Source organism: Trachemys scripta, chromosome 7, assembly GCF_013100865.1.
Source record: "Trachemys scripta elegans isolate TJP31775 chromosome 7, CAS_Tse_1.0, whole genome shotgun sequence".
Taxonomy (NCBI): domain Eukaryota; kingdom Metazoa; phylum Chordata; order Testudines; family Emydidae; genus Trachemys; species Trachemys scripta.
This window is the reverse complement of record NC_048304.1, coordinates 53,060,913-53,084,701: the sequence shown is the minus strand read 5'-3', so window position 1 is coordinate 53,084,701 and position 23,789 is coordinate 53,060,913. Positions and strand designations below refer to the sequence as shown.

At 47.4% G+C, this 23,789-nt stretch overlaps 1 protein-coding gene across 1 annotated transcript in view; it reads left to right on the top strand.

Moving 5' to 3' along the window:
- Positions 1–23,176, top strand: part of LOC117880071 — a 44,579-nt gene extending 21,403 nt beyond the window's left edge. The window contains exons 3-9 of the mRNA XM_034775783.1: positions 2,224–2,385; positions 6,510–6,663; positions 8,743–8,897; positions 10,132–10,158; positions 11,920–12,038; positions 20,679–20,798; positions 22,395–23,176. Of these exons, the coding sequence (XP_034631674.1) occupies positions 2,224–2,385; positions 6,510–6,663; positions 8,743–8,897; positions 10,132–10,158; positions 11,920–12,038; positions 20,679–20,775 (714 nt within the window). The 3' untranslated portion in view covers positions 20,776–20,798; positions 22,395–23,176. The remainder of the gene's footprint in view (positions 1–2,223; positions 2,386–6,509; positions 6,664–8,742; positions 8,898–10,131; positions 10,159–11,919; positions 12,039–20,678; positions 20,799–22,394) is intronic.
- Positions 23,177–23,789: the final 613 nt, after the last annotated feature.

Genomic DNA, 23,789 nt, shown 5'->3' with positions numbered 1-23,789 from the left:
GATTACAGTGGATGAGAAGATGGATATGGGTCAGCAGTTTGGCCTTATTGCCAAGAAGCCTAATGGCATATTGGGCTGCATTAGTAGGAGCATTGCCAGCAGATCGAGGGAAATGATTATTCCCCTCTATTCGGCACTGGCAAGGCCACATCTGGAGTACTGTGTCCAGTTTTGGACCCCCCCACAACAGAAAGGGTGTGGACAAATTGGAAACAGTCCAGCGGAGAGCAACGAAAATTATCAGGGGTCTGGGGCACATGACTTACGAGGAGAGGCTGAGGGAACTGGGCTTGTTTAGTCTGCAGAACAGAAGTGTGAGGGAGGATTTGATAGCAGCCTTCAACTACCTGAAGTGGAGGGGGAGGTTTCAAAGAGAATGGTTGGATATTAGGAAACACTATTTCATTAGGAGGGTGGTGAAGCACTGGAATGCGTTACCTAGGGAGATGGTGGAATCTCTATCCTTAGAGGTTTTTAAAGCCCAGCTTGACAAAGCCCTGGCTGGGATGATTTAGTTGGTGTTGGTCCTGCTTTGAGCAGGGGATTGGACTAGATGACCTCTGAGGTCTCTTCCAACCCTAATCTTCTATGATTCTATGATCAGACATTTGGTGGGGCCCAAACTCAGTCCTGATGCAGACAGATTCAACTCACATTGATGTCAATGGGCTAAATTCCTCCAGGGTGCAGCTCCATTGATTTCAGTGGAGCTACATCAGGGATGAATTTGGCCCCAGGAATGTAATGACATACATTGTAGGCCCAGATTCTCACTTATGCTATGGGACTTTTACACCACTCTGGTAGAGTAGCCATGGGTGTAAATTAAATATATGGAGTTCATATGAGCAACTAGGAGTTTGGCTGCCCACTGGAATCTGCTCCATCTGAATCTTGAGCCTGAAGGGTTGGGCTGGAAATAGCCTCTCTCCCTGCTTTTCCAGTTCATGCAGTAATGCCGTAAAATGAGGCATCTTGGGGCTATGATAAGGTGAGATTACTCCTTAGGTAGCATTGAAAACGGGTACCCAGAAATCACCTACTACAGGACAGGCCCAACAAGGACAATAACAGAACACCACTGGCCATCACATACAGCCCCCAGCTAAAACCTCTCCAGCACATTATCCACGATCTACAACCTATCCTGGAAAATGATCCCTCACTCTCACAGACCTTGGGAGGCAGGCCAGACCTCGCTTACAGACAACCCCCCAACCTGAAGCAAATACTCACCAGCAACTACACACCAAACCACAGAAACACCAACCCAGGAACCAATCCCTGTAGCAAACCTCGTTGCCTACTCTGTCCCCATATCTACTCTGGCGACACCATCAGAGGACCCAACCACATCAGCCACACCATCAAGGGCTCATTCACTTGCACATCTACTAATGTTATATATGCCATCATGTGCCAGCAATGCCCCTCTGCCATGTACATTGGCCAAACCGGACAGTCCCTCCACAAAAGAATAAATGGACACAAATCGGACATCAGGAATGGTAACATACAAAAGCCAGTAAGTGAACACTTCAATCTCCCTGGTCATTCTATTACAGATTTAAAAGTCACTATCATTGAATGAAAAAACTTCAGAAACAGACTTCAAAGAGAAACAGCAGAACTAAAATTCATTTGCAAATTTAACACCATTAATCTGGGTTTGAATAGGGACTGGGAGTGGCTGGCTCATTACAGAAGCAGCTTTTCCTCTCCTGGAATTGACACCTCCTCATCTATTATTGGGAGTGGACTACATCCACCCTGATTGAATTGGCCCTGTCAACACTGGTTCTCCACTTGCGAAGTAACTCCCTGCTCTCCATGTGTCAATATATAATGCCTGCATCTGTAACTTTCACTCTATGCATCTGAAGAAGTGAGGTTTTTATCCACGAAAGCTTATGCCCAAATAAATCTGTTAGTCTTTAAGGTGCCACCAGACTCCTTGTTGTTATTGAAAACCTTAGCACTGCTGGGGAGACAGATGGGGGTGCAGCGTGGGCTGAAAAAAGTGAACCAAACAGACTTTTTCTAACCTGAAAGATAAGGTTAGGGGTTGGGATAAAGGCCTGGACCAGTTCTCATTTTAACCACACTGCCCGCCAGGTGTATTTTTGATGGCCTGTGAAACTGTAACAGGAGAGGTAGGGCAATAGCTGCTCGGAATGATTTTGCCACTGTTGGCCTGTGCTCTGAATGACTTTGTCATTGCAGGTGAACCAAGGGAACACCAAGGCTCTTGGCTCTGGCCTGGGGTATCTGGAACACATCTGTCAGCTGATAGAGAAAATCGGGCAGCTGCAGGAGCACAATCTGCGACTCCAAAAGCAAGTGTGCAGTTTGCAGAAGGAGCAGAAGATGAGCCAGATAAAGGAGGTAAGAACAGATAATCAGGTGCTGTCTGGGCTAGGGGAAAATGCTGCCAACCTCAGCCCTAGCATGAGGGTATAAAACCCAAAAGCAGGGGATATAACTCCCTAAGTTTCACCCAAAGATGGTTTAATATGGGGGTGGGGGTGTTAATCGGGTCCAAGGACTACAAGGTGAGCATGGGTGATGGAGGAGACCGGCAGCCAGAGGCTATGCACCAGGACTATACCCGGCCCAAATAACAGAGTTCAACTCATCCTTGGGTGCTTTTATGCATCTTCTCTTGTTCTCATTGTTTTCTAGATTTGCCCCCTACTTCTCTTTTCATCCCAGTCTTTATATTGATTGGAGCTTGTTTCTTTCATTGAGTGGGGTGTCTGGGGCAATAGCTTTGGGATCTTCCTAGAACTCTTGGTTAGGGATACTGAATACTTGGGCTGTTGCCGTATAGACTGGTTTCATTATCTGGTCTTTTGATGCCCATCCATGATCATATTATGATTAAAGGTGCCCGAACCAATAGCAGAAATGCCACAAATACTAGGGCTGCAGCCCCATTCTTCACAAAAGGTAGCAGAAATCTTTCCCGAGAGACCTTCCCTTCTCGTGAGACTTCCAACTCAATTTTGCAGGAACATTCTAGCTTTTGGGCACTTATCCAGACTGATCCTCCAGAATCCTGGGATTTATAGCCCCCGCATTCCAACTGCAGTTACTGGGGTTTTTCCTTATTTACTTCAGGATAATAATAATATTATTATTCTGTTTCAACTTATTTTGGGGGGACAAATATGGCCTTTTGACTAAGTGGAAATTTTGTTGGAAAACATTTCTGTTTTTGTCAAAAATATTTGGGTTGTCATCCACCCCCCCCCCCCCAACATCCTCACCCCCCACTACTCCCAGCTCTCTCCTTCAGACCAGTGCTGCCTCCTACACAGGGCCTGGGAATGGTTAGCACATTTTCTGAAAGCTTTACAGTTATGAGTCATTGTTTGCAGCAACCCTTACCATCTGCATTACCAGGGCCAAATCTTCAGTGTAGTCTCCCCATTGACATTAAAGGAACTACCCCAATTTATACCAGCTGAGGATCTGGCTCTACATTTTCAACCTAGATGCATTTTGTATTTTCAAAGATGCTTTGGCAGAATATCCCTGTCTGCAAATGTAATGCACCCACCACTGGGGTATCTAGTTCACAGTAGTAATATGCTCTTTGCATTTTCAAAGCACTTTACAAACATTAACTAATTACCTGCCCTTGTATTTAAGGGACCTCCCCAACACCATAACATCTCACCATCCTCAATGTATTAATCCTCACAACCCTTCTGTGATGTAGGAAATACTGTTATCCCAAACTGCAAAAGGACCAGCTCCTCAAAGGTATTTAGACACCTAACCCCCAAACCCTTGGAGGATCTGGGCCAGAGAGACTAAGGGTAACATTTTCAAAAGCACCCAAGTGACTTAGGGATCTATGTCCTATTGAAGTCAGAACTCTGCTGATTTATTAGGTTCTGCTGGGAGTTGAGGATGCTCAGCAGCTCACAGCATTGGGTCCTAAGTGCACAAGAGATCTGACAGTAAAGCCCCGTTTTTATCATAAGGCTTCTAAGCTCTTCCTCCCCAGAGAGTCCTTTAATCCTTTGGAAAGCACCAAGAGATGAAAAAGCAACACATCAGTTAGAGGACACATGGACTCCTGGAGAAAGAGCTGTATCACCCAGTGCAATATCAAAGAGCAACAGAATGCTACCTGCACCACCATCTCCTAGGATCCTGGCAGATCTCATCAGCTGAGCAGCCACAAACAGTGCTTGGGGGAGATGTGTCCAAAGAATATCCACAGCCGATGCTGCAGGGGTGCTGTTTGAGCTGGGATTTCCAAAAGGGGCTAAGGGAGTTAGGCACCCAACTCCCACTGACTCGCAAGGGATTCCCTTAAGCCCCAGTGAAAAATCCCAGTCTAAGAAAGCAGCAGCTCTGCAAAGCAGCATCCCAACCTGGAGGCGTTATACAGCACTATGCTGTTGGGGAAACAGGTTTCAGATGAGAGCGTTAACACAGGGTTAATTTGACTGCTTGTGATTCTTAAAAGGAACTTACCCTGGTGTCCTGGTCAAATGCCAACACCAATAAGGATCACTTCTACCTAGTTATATTCCCCTGCAGTTGCAAATGGATAAAGTACTCTTCACTTCCTGTCCTAAACTCTTGTGTAGCATTCCTGGGCATTGTTAAACAATGACCGCATTCCACACATGTGACAAGATTAATCTATGGAGTATGGAGAAAACTCTATTGAATTTAAAATCACAGTTCACTTATGTGCAAAATGGCCTTACACTGATACATGAAACTTCTTCACAGAGTCAGTTACAAGCAATCAAGATGTCAATGCTTTGGCAAGTACAAACCACTATTTCCAAAGCACTCAGAGTCTTTAGGGATCAGCTGCAAGAGAAAATATGTTTCAGAACAAAGCCGCTTTTGGAGTGTGAGTCAAAATAGCTGAAATCATAAGATATAGTGGACCAGATGCTCAGCTGATGTAAACTGGGATATCTCCATTGAAGTCAATGGAGCTACATTGATATACAGCAGCTGAAGATGTGGCCTAATGAATTTAAATGTATCAATTTGGGCATCTAATATCTGAGCCACCATAAACAAAAGACACTTTAGAAAATGACAGCTTTACTTTCTAAAATCACTTTAGAATTTATCACAAGTCAAAAGTAGCCATCAAATTTCAAAGTGAACTACAAAACCAAGCTAGGAATGTAGTGGTGCCCAGAAATGCTGGGAGACAGTATAAGTTACTTTTGCCTCAGCTGTTTTAAAATTCATTTTAGCCTTCACAAAATCTGAGTTCTCTCTGGATTTTTTTGGGTTACTAAAAATACAAATACTGTTTGTATTTGGTTTGCCCCATTATAAAGATTGTGCTCATTTGCAAAATTCAGATCTGGATCCAGATTTGGATTCAAAACTCTCTAAAGTTTAGGGCTGTTTGGATCTGGAGGTTTGGTTCTGATCCATCTTTAATCAAAATGAATCATTTTGGGATGTCTACAGCAGGGGCAGTGCAAGGAAGTTTCGTGCCCTAAGCGCGAAACTTCCACCTTGCACCCCCCCCCCCCCCGCCAACCCCCCCCCCCCCCCCGAGGGGCCCCCCCCCCCGCAGCAGCTAACCCCACCCGCCGTGGCAGCTAACCCAGCCCGCCACCACCCCCACCCGGGGAGCCTGCCGCCTCCTCCACCCGGGGAGCCCCCCCGCAGCAACTACCCCCCCTCTGCAGCTAACCCCACCCGGGGAGCCCGCCCCAGCTCACCTCCACTCCGCCTCCTCCACTGAGCACACCGGTGCCTCTCTAATTCTCCTCCCCTCCCAGGCTTGCGGCGCCAATTGGAGGAGAATTAGAGCGGGGGCTGTGTGCTCAGCGGAGGAGGCAGAGTGGAGGTGATCTGGGGCGGGGAACGGTTCCCCTGTGCGCCCCCCCCGTTACTGTGGGTGGCCCTCCCCGCACCCCCTCCGCCCCAGCTCACCTCCACTCCACCTCCTCGCCTGAGCGGGCTTTTAGGCACCCTCAACCCTAGGCAGCCACCTAGTTCGCCTAATGGTTGCACCAGCCCTGGTCTAAGGACAGTTCCTCCTCTGATATATTTCACCAGAACTCCTTGCCCCAGAAGTCAATGCAACTGCTGGTATTTCTGGTCTCTGTGATTTCCCAGAATGCTGCATTTCATGGTGTTACTAGAGAACCAGGAGCAGCCAAGCCTTCACAGTGGCTTAAAATAATTTTGAAGAAGGCTAGTTAAAGCTTATTTATCTGCTGGATGCCCAGGGAGCATATTAACAGTGGGCTGATACTTGAAACGATTCAAAATCATTGAAGTATGAAACTCCATGCTACGAAGAAACTTAGCTCCAGTCAGCCTCCCTGCTCCTAGGCCATTTAGAATGAGTTAGATACATTTATCTGGATCCTGACAGGTCTTGGAATAACCCTGGACATCTCTAGTTTGGAATGTTTACTATTGGTCCGCAATATCTCCCTGCCCCAGTTACCTTGGGCCACTGCAATGTAACAGCCTGCATACCTTGTCCTTGTCTGGTGTAGGAGTATTTTCTGCAGCACTGTTCCTGTGGAGCTGCCAGCATCATGCTCAACTCGTACCAGGAGGTGAAGACATTTTTTACTGGGAGGAGCAGACCACACAGTCTCTTGGTTCAGAGTGGAAACCAGTCCGACCTTTCGATCATCCCAGAAAGAGGTGGGTTTCAGTATTGGTGTTGATGTCTCGTGGCCCTGATTCACTCCCACCCTGCAACTTGTGTTATCATCTACACCTGTGCCAAGTGGGGGTAAAATGCTGCTAAATCAGGTGGCTAGCGTTTCACACTGCTTTGCACTGCTTTTGCACAGGTGTAAATGACTGCACAAGACAATGGAGAATCAGGCCCAAAGGGCTCACTCCTGCCTTCATGCTCAAGTGGGATAATCTGAAGTTTATGGAAGTTGGAGGTCCCTGAATCTGTGGCTTTATTTTCACTAGGCAAAATGGTGTAATTTTTACCTGTGTTATCCCACGTTAAAATCCTAGTGCAGTGCTTCCCAAACTTTTTACTGCCACGGACCCCTTTGGCAATTTGGCATCTAACTTATTGGCCCAGACTCCCTTCATTTTTTATACACAAGTTTCATGTTACTATTATTCTATTAGTCACTATCTGTACTTCTGTTTTTTTTAAATGGGGACATTACTTTCCTATCTTGTAGAAGTGTTGTGAGTCTTGATACCTTCTAACCCCTAACAGAGAGGGTGTAGTCTCAAATAGGCAAGTTCTTGTACTACCCAAATGGCCCTGCCAGTGTGGAAATACCCTTGCCAGCTTGACCTCTTATATCCAGTACATGCGAAGTCACACTGAATGTAGGATGCCATTTTGAGAATAAAATGGAGCCTTCAGGGGGCAAAAGTGCCAGAACACTGTTCAGATGTGTTCTGTCCCTGGCTTGAGGGACAGACCCCAACATAACCCACCGCAGATCCCCAGAGGCCAGGCACCCCACTTTGGGAACCATTCTCCTAGTGTACACAAGGCCTGGTGTAGTTTTACCATATTAGCTGGTTGGGGTAAATCCTATAGGGTAACCTAGGGTGTTACCTTGACCAGCTAACATGTTTTAAAACTACAATTGCCTTGTCTACACTAGGATTTTAATATGGGTTAGCTAACATGTAGACATGGTGAGAGGAGCTAAGGGAAGTGCACTCACTAAACTGTCCTTTCAAGGAATCCAACATTCCTTAGCCCGTGTGTTAGGATAGTTCTTCATTGGCAACTTAAGATACCCAAAACAAGATGTGATTTGACCTAATGTGGGAAGCCTTAGCCCCTTGCCCCAGTTACGAGCATCCTACCATCTCAAACAGGCACAGAGCACATCCTAGCTGAGGCAGAGCTAAGCCTTATCTGTGCAGTTTGGATTCCAATGCAAACTTTCCCACAGGTTTGGAGGGACTGGGCTCAGCCTGTTATGAAAAAGACAGTCAGCTGGGAAGTTTAGATACATAGGAGGATCTGAACTAACCCAAATTCTGAGGCTGTTTGGTTACTGTGAAGTTTGGGCTTAGACCCATCTCACAGACTATGACACCACTGCCAGTCATCCCCTGCACACAACAGACACAAGCCTTCTCAGATGTATTCAGAAAGAGAGGAGAGCCTTTTTAAGCAAGCTGTGCTCTGCTCCCCTGGTTTGGAAGGATGCTTGTCTAGATTAACACCACAGGAGATTGAATCAGTTTGGAAACAATTGAGAAATCTCCCAAGCCCTCACTCATTTCTAGAATGAAACTTGAACCCAACATTCTGAAGCCGGGATGGGCCCGAGACAGAACATGTGGATCCAGGGAATGTTTTATCTGGGGTTTTGGTCCAGGTCCATCTCCAGTTTTAAGGTTCTGAAATGCTCCAATATTTCCCTCCCTCCCACACACGCTCTTGTGGTTTCTGAACACTGAAGTCAATGGGAGCTTTGTCATTGATTTAAACAGGGCCTGGATTTCATGCCTTATATCCAAGTGAATTCCAAAATCCTCTGAGGGTGGGGTGGAGCTATCCAAATCTATCCTACCTTAGAACAGTACCTGTTCCATAGGGGATTGCAGCAGCAAAGCTAGGACATTTCTTGTTTCTTGTAAGACAAGGAACTCAGGCACTTAAAGTGGGAAAGAACGTCTCCAGCATTCTCTTTCCAAGGCTAGTAGTTCACAGCCTCCTGATAACACTGCCCATAGGACCCTACTGGGCCATTTGTGTGAATAAGTCTGAGCACTGAATTGCAGGAAGTGACACACACCTGGAATCAGGAGATAGACAGCTGGTGCTGGGGCTCAGGAAGACCTGGAGTAAAAGGAGCAATGAGGAGAATGACCTCAGAGATGCCTATAATCTGACTGATGGCCGAGCTTTCCTGCTAAAGGACCCAACTACGAAAAAGGTAACTGATAAGCTAACACTCAGACAGACTGGCAAAGCTGTGATGACAGGGCTGAGACAGCAAGGGGAGCAACCATCAGCCAAATGCTAGGGGATCAAAGTGAGGTTTTGGAGACTGTACAAAATTAGGGACTGAGAAAAATCTGCTGAGAAATGGGAGTCAATAAGAGCTGTGGGTGCTCAGCACCAGGCCTGAAATGAGGACATCAATACACTTTATCTGTGGCTTGGAATGTGGTGGTGTAACAACAAGCCTCCGGCCCAAATTCAAACCCAACCCATGCTGATGTGACGCCCTTGTGAAGTCAAAGAAACTCTGGCCGGGTGTTTTTCCTCTTCAGCGCTTTTCCATTGTTTATGGCATCTCTGCACTTTCAGGTTCTGGTGGGGATCAGAAGTGTTGGGATGCTGGGCGAGAGGCTGTAATCGCAGTGTTACAGTTTCACAGGAGAGAGAAAGCAGTGGGAATCTTACAGGAAAGTGCCTGTAGGAAGTTTCCAGCCCAAAGTTGCACACCTAAGTGGTTCAGATTGTTTGCATGAGCTTCAGAGACACAGTCAAGGCTTGATCCTGAAAGGTGCTGCGTGCTCTGGCCCTAACCCAGCAAAGCATTTAAGCACAACCTTAACATTAAGCACATGAGAAACCCTTGTGATTTCAGTGGGGTGCAGGATCAAGCTCTCACAATTTAGGTGCCTATTGAAACAGAACTGTTCGGAGATCCTACTATTATTGACATGTGGATTCCATTAAAACACAATCAGCATTTTCCACACCACCACATTTCACCTTTCTACGGTCTCCATGGGATACTCAGCAATCAGAATGGGAAATGCAGCATTAAATGTAACTGCAGGTGGTAAATGCTGATCTTCGTCAGTCACCCGAAAGTACTTCATCCTCAATCTAAGTGAAAGTAAAGCGAAAAATCAGAGGTAGGATACACTTACGTTATTGTAGTTATGTCAGCAGGGCCTGGTAGAGCCATCCAAGATGTGGTAGGCGCTGTATACTTAAGCTTACAGTCCTAATAGACATGAAAGACAAAGGGTGGGAGTAAGGAAGGCGTATGATCCCCATTTTACTGATGGAGGACAGAGAGATGGATTGACTTGATCATGATGAAGCAGGGAGTGTGTGGCAGAGCTGGGGAACTGAGCCCAGGCTAGTGCCCTTTCCACAAGATCAGCCCTCGCTCCGGCTAATTCTGATTTTTCTTTTGCCTTTGTTTTCAGAGGGCTGACCTCGGTAAGAGTATCCCAGTAAGTACTGACGTCGTTACATGTATTTCCCTTCCACATAGTATTTCTAATATCAGTATTTATTATGAGTGTTATCAATCATAGTACCTAGCAGCCCCAGTCATGACCTAGGAGCCCATGGTGCTAGGTGCCGTACACACACAGAACAAAAAAGACGATCCTTGTCCCCAAAAGTTTACAGCCTAGTAATAGAGCCAATAGTGCCACAGTCCCATCTGCTGATTGTTACCCCTTCTGAGTGTTCTTCACTGGAGTTGCCTCAGCCGTCCTCCATCCTCACTACAGATAAAACAGTTGCCCAACGCATCCTTCACAAGGAAAGAGATTGAACAATTTGTATTGGGTCTTTCTTTAATGTAGACAGTGTAAGCTTTTCTGAGCAGAGGCTATCATATACTCTATGTTTGTACAGTGTCTAACACAATGGGACCCCAACCTAGCTGAGGTCTTCAGACCCTACTACAATATAGCAATGGTGATTTGCTATTTTAGCTATTATCCTGGCCTCACTTAAAAAAAGTTAACTTGGTATCAGTTAAACTAATATTTCAATCTTCATCTGAACCTACGACAGATGGTATGAAACTTAGTAGACCCTGAATAAGCTTAACAGTGATAAAGTCTCCTCTCCTGAACTTGTTTTGCAGCACTGGTATGTGCTGGTGAATAGTTGTCTGATTCCACTCCAGAGGTGGCTGCAATTCAGTGCTTTCTGCACTCTATTACATAGCATATTAAAGCACTTCAGGAGTCTTTCAATTAACATGGGAAACATTTTTCTTCTCTTTCAAAGGTTTCCTAGCAATGGCTCTGGGAATTTTATAACAAGGTGGTGTTGGACATCAAGGCTTTTGAAACAGGAGTAACAAAAGGGGTACCCCATGAGAACTTAGGATGAGTTCAGCCCCAGATGGAACATTAGAAAACTGTTAACAAGAGGCCTTGATTTGTTAAAAATAAAAACAGATTGTAATTAGCATTTAGAAATGAAGTTTTGAATTGGCGTGGGTTGCTGATATGAAAGGAAAAAAATCTGGGCCTGATTCTCATCTCATTTAAATCAGTATAAACCAAGAGCAGCTCTACTGAAACCAGTTGAGTTACACCAGTGTAACCAACACTAGGGTAAATGAGACAGGAGTCAGGCTGTGATTTTTAGGATGATTTTTTTTGTAAAGCCTCCCTGGGTAGGTGTAAGTGGGCAAGGAACCAAATCAGTTGAACTATTTTTGTCCTTCAGAGAGTTAAACAATGAGGTGAAATGTGCCTTAAGGCAGCTCCCCAGCACCACCCACCACCCACCAACTACCTTTCACTCTCTAAAACATTAACTTGGAAAGATCTATCATGGGCACAGCAATGTAAGTGGGGGAAAATGGCAGTAGTAGAAATTTATTGGAGGCTACAGGAACCTCTACCTCCATGTCATGTTCAAGCCACACTACATAATGGTCATAACTGCAGACTGAATACCAAGGGGGGGAAATTGCTAACTCTAAAGTCTGTGGAATAATCTCCCAAGGACTATTATAAATCAATTTGTTTGACCTGAAACTAGACAACTAATTTTTTCGAAAAAAGAATAGTCCTGTATTGGCACCAAGAGGGACAATAACTCTGATGTTCTGGCTAAGTTAGTATTTTAAGCAGAAATCTCCCCTCTAAATCAGTCATCCTGGAAGCACCCTTTAGTACTGCCCACTGGACAGGGAATTTTCTCTAGGTATCAGCCTAAGTTGTGGTTTGGTTTGCACTGCCCAGGGTGAAAGCCACGCTTGGGGCAGAATGAGGGATCTCATGAAGAAGACCAGGCTGAGGAACCAGAGCAAGTTGGGACTGTCATCGGCAGCTCTGAAGAGGTCCTGCCCACAGCTCTACAGGTAGTACCTGCCAGGACTGGGATGTTCATGGGAGTCTTTAGTTTGTAATTGAGAGGATGCAGTGAGGGGGCTTAATGAAGATTTCTCTATGACTGCACATGGCAGGAGAGTACTTTTCTGAAGCTGACAACTCCCTCCTCATCTCTAGCCATTGCAGTTTGCTGCTAGTTCTGGTAAAGGTACAAGTTATTTGTGTCTTCTCTTGTCCAGCCAATTTAAATTTCCACCTGGCCTGTAAAGATTTCCTGCTGTGCCGTGTGAATGCCATTGGATAACATTGAAGTGCTGTAAAAAAGATCCTTTTCCCTAACATGGCAGAGGAACCTTCGGACTCCTGGACAGTCCACCTGAGACATCCAGCGCGTAACTAGCCAGGGCCAATTCAAATCCAGCCCATACACCAATTTTTATTCCAAATCCTTTTGAGCTATATGCTGCCTTCAATCCCCCGATGCGTCTCCATTCAAGGGGAATGGTAACCCCATGTTGTACCCAATCTAGTTCGGAGATGCAGAGTGGAAAAATCAGAATTGGTGTAAAGATTTCCATTCAACTGAGAAGCAGATAATCATTTGCTGACTATGTGTATACTTGGATGGTTTCTATTCATCGTTATGGTTGGGTAATTGGGCAGAAAGCAGAGCATCCCACCTCTGCTAGGTAACCTATGCTGGTCCCTTGGATGGACACTAATAACACATTCACTTTATATTACATGGCCTATCTCTACATATCACCATGCAGTATGGGTGAGTCAAATACTATGGGTACGTCTACAGTATGAAATTAATTCAAAATTATTCTATTCGAATTTTCTGAAGCAATTTTGTACATTCAGTGTTGTGTGTCCCCACTAAAGCGCGTGAATTTGGCGGAGTGCATCCACAGTACCGAGGCTAACATTGAATGTCGGAGTGGTGCACTGTGGGTAGCTATCCCACAGTTCCCGAAGTCCCCACCGCCCACTGGAATTCTGGGTTAAGCTCCCAGTGCATGATGGGGCAAAAAAATTCTCGTGGGTGTTTCTGGGTGTGTGTCGTCACTCGCTCCTCCCTCCGTGAAAGCTACGGCAGATGCCATACTGCCAGCAGATGGTGCAGTGCGGTGCACCGCCTGTCTCCTGGTACTATGAATCCACCTCGCATGTCCTCTTGTGTTTCTATCTACTCTTTTATCTAACCATTTCCCGCCTTTTTTCGGCCACCATGAACCGAGCAGCACAGTTTCCTCTGCTCTCTCACTCTTGCAGCACTTGCTAATTTCTCCATGTTGTCTATCCTGGGCTCCTGTGGAAACTACAGACGGCAACAATTTCCCGCTGTTTTTTGGCCATCGTGAACTAAGCCACACAGCTTCCGCCGCAAACTCTGCTCTCCCGCACTTGCAGCTCTAGAGAGCTTCCCGCCTCCGTGAAAGCTACAGAAGACAACCATTTACTGCCTTTTATCGGCCATCTTGAATCGAACAGCTCTCCTATGTTTTGCGCCCTTTTTCCAGGATTACCTGTGCAGGGCGCCATAGCGTGGTAAGCATGGAGCCCGCTCAGATCTCCGCTGCAGTTTTGACCATTGTAAATACCTCGCGCATTATCCAGCAGTATGTGCAGTACCTGCAAAACCTGGCAAGGAAGCGACGACAACGCGATTACTATACTGATGAGGACATGGACACAGACGTTCCTAGAAGCACGACATGTGGCGATTGGGAGATCATGGTGGCATTGGGCCAGGTTCATGCCGTGGAATGCCAATTCTGGGCCCAGGAAACAAGCACAGACTGGTGGGACCGCATAGTGTTGCAGATCTGGGATGATTCCCAGTGGCTGCGAAACTTTCGTATGCATAGGGCCACTTTCATGGAACTTTGTGACTTGCTGTCCTCTGCCCTGAAGCGCAAAGACACCAAAATGAGAGCAGCCCTCACAGTTGAGAAGCAAGTGGCCATAGCACTGGAAGCTTGCAATGCCCGACAGCTACCAGTCAGTCGGGAATCAGTTTGGAGTGGGCAAATCTACTGTGGGGGCTGCTGTGCTGCAAGTAGCCAAGGCAATCATTGACCAGCTGCTATTAAGGATAGTGACTTTGGGAAATGTGCAGACCATTGTGGATGGCTTTAATGCACTGGGGTTCCCTAACTGCAGTGGGGAGATAGACAGAACGCATATCCCTATCTTGGCCCCGGCACACCGGGGCGGCCAGTACATAAACTGTACTTTTCCATGGTGCTTCAAGCACTGGTGGATCACAAGGGACGTTTCACCGACATCAACGTGGGATGGCCAGGAAAGGTGCATGACGCGCGCATCTTCAGGAATTCTGGTCTGTTTGAACAGCTGCAGGAAGGGACTTACTTCCCAGACCAGAAAATTACTGTTGGGGATGTTGAAATGCCTACAGTTATCCTTGGGGACCCAGCCTACCCCTTAATGCCATGACTCATGAAGCTGTACACAGGCACCCTGGACAGTAGTAAGGAGCAGTTCAACTATAGGCTGAGCAAGTGCAGAATGGTGGTAGAATGTGCTTTTGGACATTTGAAAGCACCCTGGCGCAGTTTACTGACTCGGTTAGATCTCAGCAATATTCCAATTGTAATTGCTGCTTGTTGTGTGCTCCACAATATCTGTGAGAGTAAGGGGGAGCCATTTATGGCGGGTTGGGAGGTTGAGGCAACTCGCCTGGTGGCCAATTTCGCACAGCCAGACACCAGGGCGGTTAGAAGAGTACAGGAGGGCGTGCTGGGCATCAGAGAAGCTTTGAAAACCAGTTTCATGACTGGCCAGGCTACGGTGTGACAGTTGTGTTTGTTTCTCTTGAAGTTACCTGCCCCCTATATATATATGAAAGGAAATAAAGTCACAGTTGTTTAAAAACCCTTTTTTATTATTTGTTCCACAACACATTGCGAGAAATCAGAAGGTAGAGGGGGGAGGGGGAAATTGGGTTAGGGGGGTGGAGGAGGAGGGAAGGACAAGTCCAGAAACCAAATCAAAAGTTTGCATATGCCAACTTTCTGCTGCTTGGGCGATCCTCTGGGTTGAGTGTGTGGGTCCTTGTAGCCTCCCCACTCACGTTCTTGGGCATCTGGGTGAGGAGGCTATGGAACTTGGGGAGGAGGGAGGGCAGTTATACAGGGGCTGCAGCGGCAGTCTGTGGTCTTGCTGCCTTTCCTGCATTTGATCCACCATACAGCGGAGCATGTCAGTTTGCTCCCCCATGAGCTTGACCATAGCATCCTGCCTGCTCTCATCGCGCGCGTCCCTCCTCTCTTTGTGTTCCTGTAATGCTTTACGGGACTCCGCAATTGTTTGCCTCCACACATTCAGCTGGGCCCTATCAGTGCGGGAGGACTGCATGAGCTCGGCGAACATGTCGTCCCAAATTTGTTTTTTCCGCCTTCTAATCTGGACCAGCCTCTGAGACGGAGTAGATAGGGGCCAGTTGAAACATTTGCACCTGCGGGAGGAGAAAAAGGGAGGGTAGTATTTTAAAAGATACATTTCATCATGAAACAGGCAATTCATAGTACACAGCACATGTTCTTTCTGTACAAGTTAGCATTTTGCCTCTTATACTGAAGTGCCTGCCAGTTTGGTGTGAGTATGCCATCACACATGGGCAACAGAATTCAGCTTGCAGGCAGCCTAGGGGCACGCAGGGTTCTGCTTCTTCCACATTCATTTCAATGCTTTCAAACTGCTGGGCCCCCTTTCCCATAGCAAGCAATGCCTGGTGGGTTTGCCATATAAAAGGAGGGTCTGTGGGCTCTCTGGGATGATCGCTTCACACAACACCCCCCTCCCACCCCCTGCACCCACCGTGTGGCTCCGATGAGCCTCTGAGCAGGGATAAGCCCTTTAAACTAAACGCAAACAGCCCAGTGCGGCTGGGTTTCACGCCCCACCGCGTGGCTCCCATCAGGCTCTCACTCACCAGAAATACCTTCTCCAGGGTCATGGTCCGGGAGCCCACCTTGGGAGTGGTAGGAGGCTATTGGCTCCAGCGTTAAGAATAGTTCCTGGCTAGGGAGGAAAACGGATTCCCCACTTACCGCCTGTGCACTGTCCTCCTCCTCCTCCTCCTCTTCATCCTCCAATAACTCATCCTCCTCACTCCATGCAACTCCCCCCTTGCAGGTGTCCACAGACAGTGGTGCGGTAGTGGTGGTGTCACCCCCCATAATTGCATGCAGCTCACAGTAGAAGCGGAATGTATGGGGCTGTAACTCAGAGCACCCGTTTGCCTCCCTGTCTTTTTGGTACGCTTGCTTAGCTCCTTGATTTTTGTATGACACTGCTCTGTGTCCCTGGAGTAGCCTCTTTCTGTCATGGCCCCGGAGACTTTAGCGTACATATTTGCGTTCCTTTTTTTGGAACGTAGTTCTGCCATAACAGATTCATCTCCCCAACATGCGATGAGATCCAGTACCTCCCATTCAGACCATGCTGGAGCTCATCTGCGAATCCGGGACTGCGTGATCTCCTGTGATGGTGGACTCTGCATGGTCACCTGTGATGGTGGACTGTGCTGATGGTCACCTTTGCTGATGGTGACCAAACAGGCAATGAAATTCAAAAGGTCCCGGGGCTTTTCCTGCTCACTTGGCTAGTGCATCGGAGTTGAGAGTGTTGTCCAGAGCGGTCACAAGGAAGCATTCTGGGATAGCTCCCGGAGGCCAATAACGTTGAATTGTGTCCACGATACCTTTAACCCGGGATTGCAATCTCGATTTAACTGCTACTCCTCTTGCCGAGGTGGAGTACGGAAATCGGATTAAAGAGCCCTTTAAATAAAAAAAAACAGTTTAGTCGTGTGGACAGAATCTTTTTTTTTTTTAATTAACTCGGCTAATTCCGAAATAACTGACTAGTGTAGACCAGGCCTATGACACCACTGCCAGTCATCCCCTGCATGGATGTTCCTTTAGTTATCCAAGCTCTCTCATCTGTTTTAATGAATATCTGTTGCTTTGTGTATATAACTGGGTAACAGGAAAAGCCTGGATATCTTACTCACAAGGGCGGGAGGATTACATGGCACAGTGCAACCTTCCCATGTTTTTTCAGCTGGGGACTCAGTAGTATTGACAGCAATTGTTGCAAAGAATGCAGGCTATTTTCAATTTTCAGCTGGCAGAACAGCTGTTTAACTCAGGAATGTCCCAGTGTTTTGGGAGGTAGGGTGCACCTACATTATGAAGACACATTTGAATTAGGATCCATGTAGTTACAGCTGGAAAATCCTCTAATGGTTCACAGAATGGCTTTCCCAGCTGGAAAAAACTTGGTGTGGGACCAAATCCACGTAACAGGCAAGCTTCCTGCTATTGTTTGGGAAACCGAAACAAATACAAAGCAGGAAGAAATCAAACAGCTTCAGCTAAAGTATGTGGCATGGGCAAATCAGCCAGGGAGAAAACACAACCCTTCCTGAACCTTCACTCCAAGCTTGTATTGGACCCAAACTGCATTTAGGGTTCAAAAGAGTTCTGGCTACATCTGTCTCTTTCTGACTGTTTAAGATCCTACCTGGTCTTTGGCCTGCTCTGTGCAGTGCTGAGAATATCACCAGTGCTCCATAAATAAGAATTATGCTGGTGTACTTCAGCATAGCTCCACTGAAGGCAATGGGAGCAGCTGAGGACTGGGTCCCATAGCTCTTTATACAATTGTTTTATCACTGCTGCACTTACTGGTTTCAGCTGGGACCCAGTGGAAATGCTGGGATACCTCAAGAACAGACAGTATGTCTCATCTGGATAGAACTGGGAAGCACCAGAAATATGTTGATTTTCCACTCCTGTTCCTTCCATTAAATCCCTCTCCCCACTCCAAGCCCACTGTTGACCCCTTTCCTCCCCATTTCCAGCTCCCCATCCACTCTCAGTCCTTCAACCCAACTTCTCCTCACCATACTCACACAGCTCTCCTGCGCTCTTTGGGGATGCACTTCCTGCAGCCACTGATGGAGGCAATGACATGGCTCAGCAAGAAGAGATGGCTAGGCTAGATTCAGCAGCAAAGGCAAAGCACCCCCTCCTGGTGGAAGAGCAGGGTTTATGCCTGACCAGCATTTACGAACAACAAAGTATTTTTATATTTTTAAAATCTGGGGACTATGGCTCTTTTACGAACGCCTGGGGTTTGGCCCCAGCCCAATCTCCACTGGGACCCTAGCTATGGGAAATGGAGCATTAGACCTTTATCCCATTTGTAAATACAGTGAAACTGTGATGATCTAATCTTCACTTATCCTAACTTCCCCAGCATCTGAAATAGGGTCAAGTCTCCTGTGATACTGAACTGAAGTAAGCTAGACCTTAATTTCCTCCAGGACCGCAAGCTCGTGCTTGGGGCAGCAGATTCTATGGGGCAGTTTGTTTTGTTCGCCGATCCAGCCGCCCTGTAGGGGGCGGCGGCACAGAGGAGGGGAGCGCCCTGCTGGAAGCGGGCTGCACACTCCGTCGGCCCCAGCCAGGGAGCAGGTCTGTAGCAAGCCTGGCAGGGCAGCCCGCGTCCTTCCCCCCCGCTGACTGGAGTGGCGTGGAGCCCTCCCAGCAGGCGGCGCAGCAGTCAGGGCCATGTGGCGAGTGCCCCGCTGAAGCCCTGGCCACCCACCTTCTCTCTCTCCCCTCTCTCCCCCCGCTAGCCGGGGCACATCTGCAGTGCAGGGAGTCCCCGTGCACAGTGGCTCCAGCCACCCCGCAGGGTTTTTTTTTTTCCTGCTTTGCCACTCCGGCCGTGCTGCAGGGTTTTTTTTTTTTTGCTTTGCCGTTCTGGCTGCCCCGATTTTTTTTTTTTTTTTTTTTTTTTGCTTGGGGCAGCAAAAAAGCCAGAGCCGGCCCTGATTTCCTCTACTAACAGATAGCTCCCAGGGAATTGAAGACTGGTAGCTTTTTACACTTAGTCCCACTTGAGTTATTCAGGCAAATAGGGAAAGTCGCTTTGTTTTTGTTTTTTCACTTAGGTCAAAGCAAATCCCCTTTCATGGGCCCATTCTGGTTATGATGAATGATCTGCTCTGAGGTGTTTTCACAACTGCAAAAGAATTCTCCTATTAGAAAAGGAACAATTTGCTTTACATAGCAAAAGATGGGCTCCTGCAAAGGCAAACCCTTGGCCACGAGCAATGTGGTGTGCCTCATAATGTCCAAAACAGACTGATTTTTGTATATGCAGTTGTCATACTGATTCTTTACTCACGTAGGGCGAAATTCACTCCTGTGCACATAGCCTATCCATCACTAGGGAACTCAAGTGGTGCACAGACCTGGGTCTGGTCCTCAGGAAAGGAGTGAAGAGATCATTCCTAATCCCTTTCTCTTTGGCTGATTTATTGGATTTAAGATGTTCTAAAGTCATATGTGAACTTCACACAGTCAAATATTTGCTCCAGACAAATAGCTAAACATTGGTGCTTCTTCCAAAATCATGGGTAGAATCCAATCTTAGGCATGGAAATCTGGTCTGGAAATCTGCCTTGGTATTTTTACTGCCCCCATCACCATGGTATCTGAGCACCATATCTGCCTCCATCACCATATAGCACCGTAAAGCCCTTAGGAGTAGTCTATGATTTGATCTGAATAGTCACCTCTTCTAGGGTGACCAGATAGCAAGTGTGAAATATGGGGACAGGGGATGGGGGGTAATAGGCGCCTACATAAGACAAAGCCTTGAATATCAGGACTGTTCCTATAAAATCAGGACATCTGGTCACCCTAACCTCTTCCCCCACTCCAGGGGCAAGTAGGGTTCCGTAGCACGACTGCTTTCTATCCTACTCTTTCTTAGCCCACTGAGGATAGGCAGAGTGCCAGAATAGGCTCTCACAGCATCTCCAATATGTCCTTCTGGGAGAGCTACAAATACAGCAAGAGCAGCTTCTCTCAGGGCTAGAGCCCAGAAGCAGCCATGAAAATTAAAAGTAATGGAATCTCCCTAGCTATTTTCAGGGGCATCCGAGGTTTTCTGAAGCAAGCCCACAAGCCTTTAGAGGTACACAGCTCACTAATCCTGTCTAGAGCTGGATCTGAGCTGTGACGTTTTTTGGGTGGGGGGATGACCCACTCACTATTGATTTTTCTGTCTATGTACATATGAACATTTTCATTTTCAAAAAAAGTCTAAAAAAAGTTCAAAAAATTTCAGCTGGCTCAGCAACGATCTTTCACCAGCCCACTGTGCCTGATCCAAAGCCCACCAAAATCAGTGGGAATCTTTATGGTGACTTCAATGGGACCTTCAATCAGGTTGTACACACATCAAAAAAACTGAAGCCAAGACTGATCCAAATAATCAGATATCTTGCCCCTCCAAAGAGCATTTTTCTGCCCATCAAAAGAACTGGATTTTTAAAGGTGAAACTTCCCAGCAATAGGGTTGATTTGATATTTTCTGCCTGTCACTCCCCACCCCGCATGTGGGGACATACTGCGTATTTTCCTGCAGATGGTATTTGTGTCAGCCTGTTTGTTATGCTGGGACAGCATGTGTTTTGGAAATTTAGGCTGGAGCTGGAGAAAATAACAGATCTGGATGTAGCTCAGATGTGTGCATGTAGGCCCAGTGTAATATGTGCAAAAACACAACCACATGTTCTGAGTCCTATAAACATTAATAGCATTTTCCCATTGGTTTAGACCAGAGGTTAAGACTTCGGATCGGAGGAAGATGGAGAGGAACTCCATGATTGTTCTGGGGCAAAGCACAAAGAATGAAAACATCTGGCCTTTCTGAGCATCTGAATCCAATGGACCAAGGTAAAAGAGTTATCAGGGAGGAGGCTTTTTCCTTCCTCCAGCAGAGAAGTAATTTTGCATCCCATTACCAAGTTATGTTTCCATGGGCAAAGACTTGGGTAAGGTCTGATAGCTGTAAATAGTAACTAAGCCCATGGAACTACTGTCATTTACAAGAGCTGAGGATCTGGCCCATGTATATTTATTTTAAAATGAAGACTAATTTGGGGTAAAACGACCTAGATTTTTAAGGCCAGAAAGGAACAACAGGTAATGATCAATGGCTCAATGTATAGTTGGCAGCCGGTTTGCCCCAGGAGTCTGTCATGGGGCCGGTTTTGTTCAACATCTTCATTAATGATCTGGATGATGGGATGGATTGCACCCTCAGCAAGTTCACATATGACACTAACCTGGGGGGAGAGGTAGATACACTGGAGGGTAGGGATAGGATCCAGAGAGACCTAGACAAATTGGAAGATTGAGCTAAAAGAAATCTGATGAAGTTCAACAAGGGCAAGTGCAGAGTTCTGCACTTAGGATGGAAGAATCCCATGCACCACTACAGGCTGGGGACTGACTGACTAAGTGGCAGTTCTGCAGAAAAGGGCCTGGGGATTACAGTGGACGAGCAGCTGGATGTGAGTCAACACTGTGACCTTGTTGCCAAAAAGGCTAACTGCATATTGGGCTTCATTAGTAGGAGCATTGCCAGCAGATCGAGGGAAGTGATTATTCCCCTCTATTCGGCACTGGTGAGGCCACATCTGGAGTATTGTGTCTAATTTTGGTCCCCCCACTACAGAAAGGATGTGGACAAATTGGAGAGAGTCCAGTGGAGGGCAACAAAAATGATTAGGAGGCTGGGGCACATGACTTATGAGGAGAGGCTGAGGGAACTGGGCTTATTTAGTCTGCAGAAGAGAAGAGTGAGGGGGGGTTTTGATAGCAGCCTTCAACTACCTGAAGGGGGGTTCCAAAGAGGATGAAGCTAAGCTATTTCTCAGTGGTGGCAGATGACAGAACAAGAAGCAATGGTCTCAAGTTGCAGTTGGGGTAGTCTAGGTTGGATATTAGGAAACACTATTTCACTAGGAGGGTGGTGAATCATTGGAATGGGTTTCCTAGGAAGATGGTGGAATCTCCATCCTTAGAGGTTTTTAAGGCCAGCTTGACAAAGCCCTGGCTGGGATGATTTAGTTGGGGTTGGTCCTGCTTTGAGCAGGGGGTTGGATTAGATGACCTCCTGAGGTTCTTCCAACCCTAATCTTCTATGATTCTATGAACATTCTGATCATATTGTCTGCCCTCCTGTACAACTCAGGCCTGAGATACTCATCCAGCAATCTCTGCATTAAACGCACTAACTTGCCATTGAACTAGAGCGTATATTTTAGAGTGACATCCAATCTTGCTTGAAAGATTCTAAGTGATGGAGAATCCACCCCATCCCTCAGCTCTTGAGAGCATCCCCATATTCAAATCTGAATAGAAACGGATTCACCCCATTCTCTAGGTCTGTGATGGAAAAGCAATTGACTGTAAGGGAGAAGAATGCCTCCCTTTCTGTTCTCCCCCATGAGCTGCTACATTCCACGGCCTACATTCTTGTTTCAGAGGTAAATGAACTGGGGCGCTGCTGGACATGAAATTGAAAACCACGAGGCTACATTGTGCAGACCAAGCTCTACAGCAGGATCAGCATCAAGGCAGCAGGGAGGGAGGAGAGATAAAAGAAAGATTTGCTGAAGGGCAGGGTGCTCAGCTGTACTAGAGTTTACTCTTGACATGAATGTAAAAGTGAACTTAAAACAATGCTATATACCGGGAATATAGTTACCATCTCAGCAATAATAACCAAGCAGATTTGATACAATTTCATAAACAAGCTACCTTAAGTCCTCCTGCTTGTGAAGTATTATTGATCTCCTGGGCTTTATTCAGCAGAAAGAGGCTAAACCCTCATAGAACACCAGTGCTTTAAGGAAAAACAAAGATTGGGAGACTACATGTAGTAGACACTGCTGGGTGTGGGCAGCAGTGCAAGACTTAAGGGATTTTTTTATATCTCCACGTGTGGGTATTACTAACAAGTCTGCACATTTTAAAGGTCTCCACCCAGCAGTGATTGGCTGGGGAGTTTTACTGAGGTCCCATGCAATGTCCAGCTCAATCAAAGCCAGCAGCCAAGATTTTCTAAAGCTGGATTTGTAAGTGCAAGGTTAGGTGCCAGTCTTGTGCGTGTGACCCCCTTTGCCAGTCTGGAGCTTCACTGACCTCAATAGGTCCAGGGCCGGCTCCAGGCACCAGCCCACCAAGCATGTGCTTGGGGCGGCACCTGGAGGGGGGCGGCGCGGCGTGGCGCGGCACTCCGGCCCGAGAGCGGGGCTGTGACTGGACTCGCCGCCCTCCCCGCGGCGCTCCGGCCGCCGGGGAGAGCAGAGCCGCAGCGGGCTCGCCGCCCTCCCCCGGCGCTCTGGCCTGTCGGGGAGAGCGGAGCCGCGGTGGGCTCGCCGCCCTCCCCCGGCACTCCGGCCGGTCGGGGAGAGCGGGGCCCCAGCCGGGCTTGCCGCCCTCCCCCTTGCACTCTGGCCGGTCGCGGAGAGGAGCCGCAGCAGGCTCTCTGCCCTCCCCCCGGCGCTCTGGCCGCCGCGGAGAGCAGAGCCCCAGCCGGGCTCTCCACCCTCCTCCTGGCGCTCTGGCCACCGGGGAGAGTGGAGCCCTGGCCGGGCTCTCCGCCCTCCCCTGCCGCGCTCCCTGCTGGGGGGGGTTGGGAGGCTTTTTTGCCTGGGGCGGCAAAAACGCCAGAGCCGGCCCTGAGTGGGTCCCCATGCAGACAGACGGTTACAGCCGTGCAGAGATTATTGCAGGACACTGGGGCCTTCAACCGTTCAGCACCTAATAAGTGGCCTGATTTTTAAAAGTGCTGAGTGAGCTGCCCACCTAGATCCATGGTTTCACTGGATACTCAGGCTTTTGGAAAGCCAGGCCACTTTATTAGGAGCCAAATGC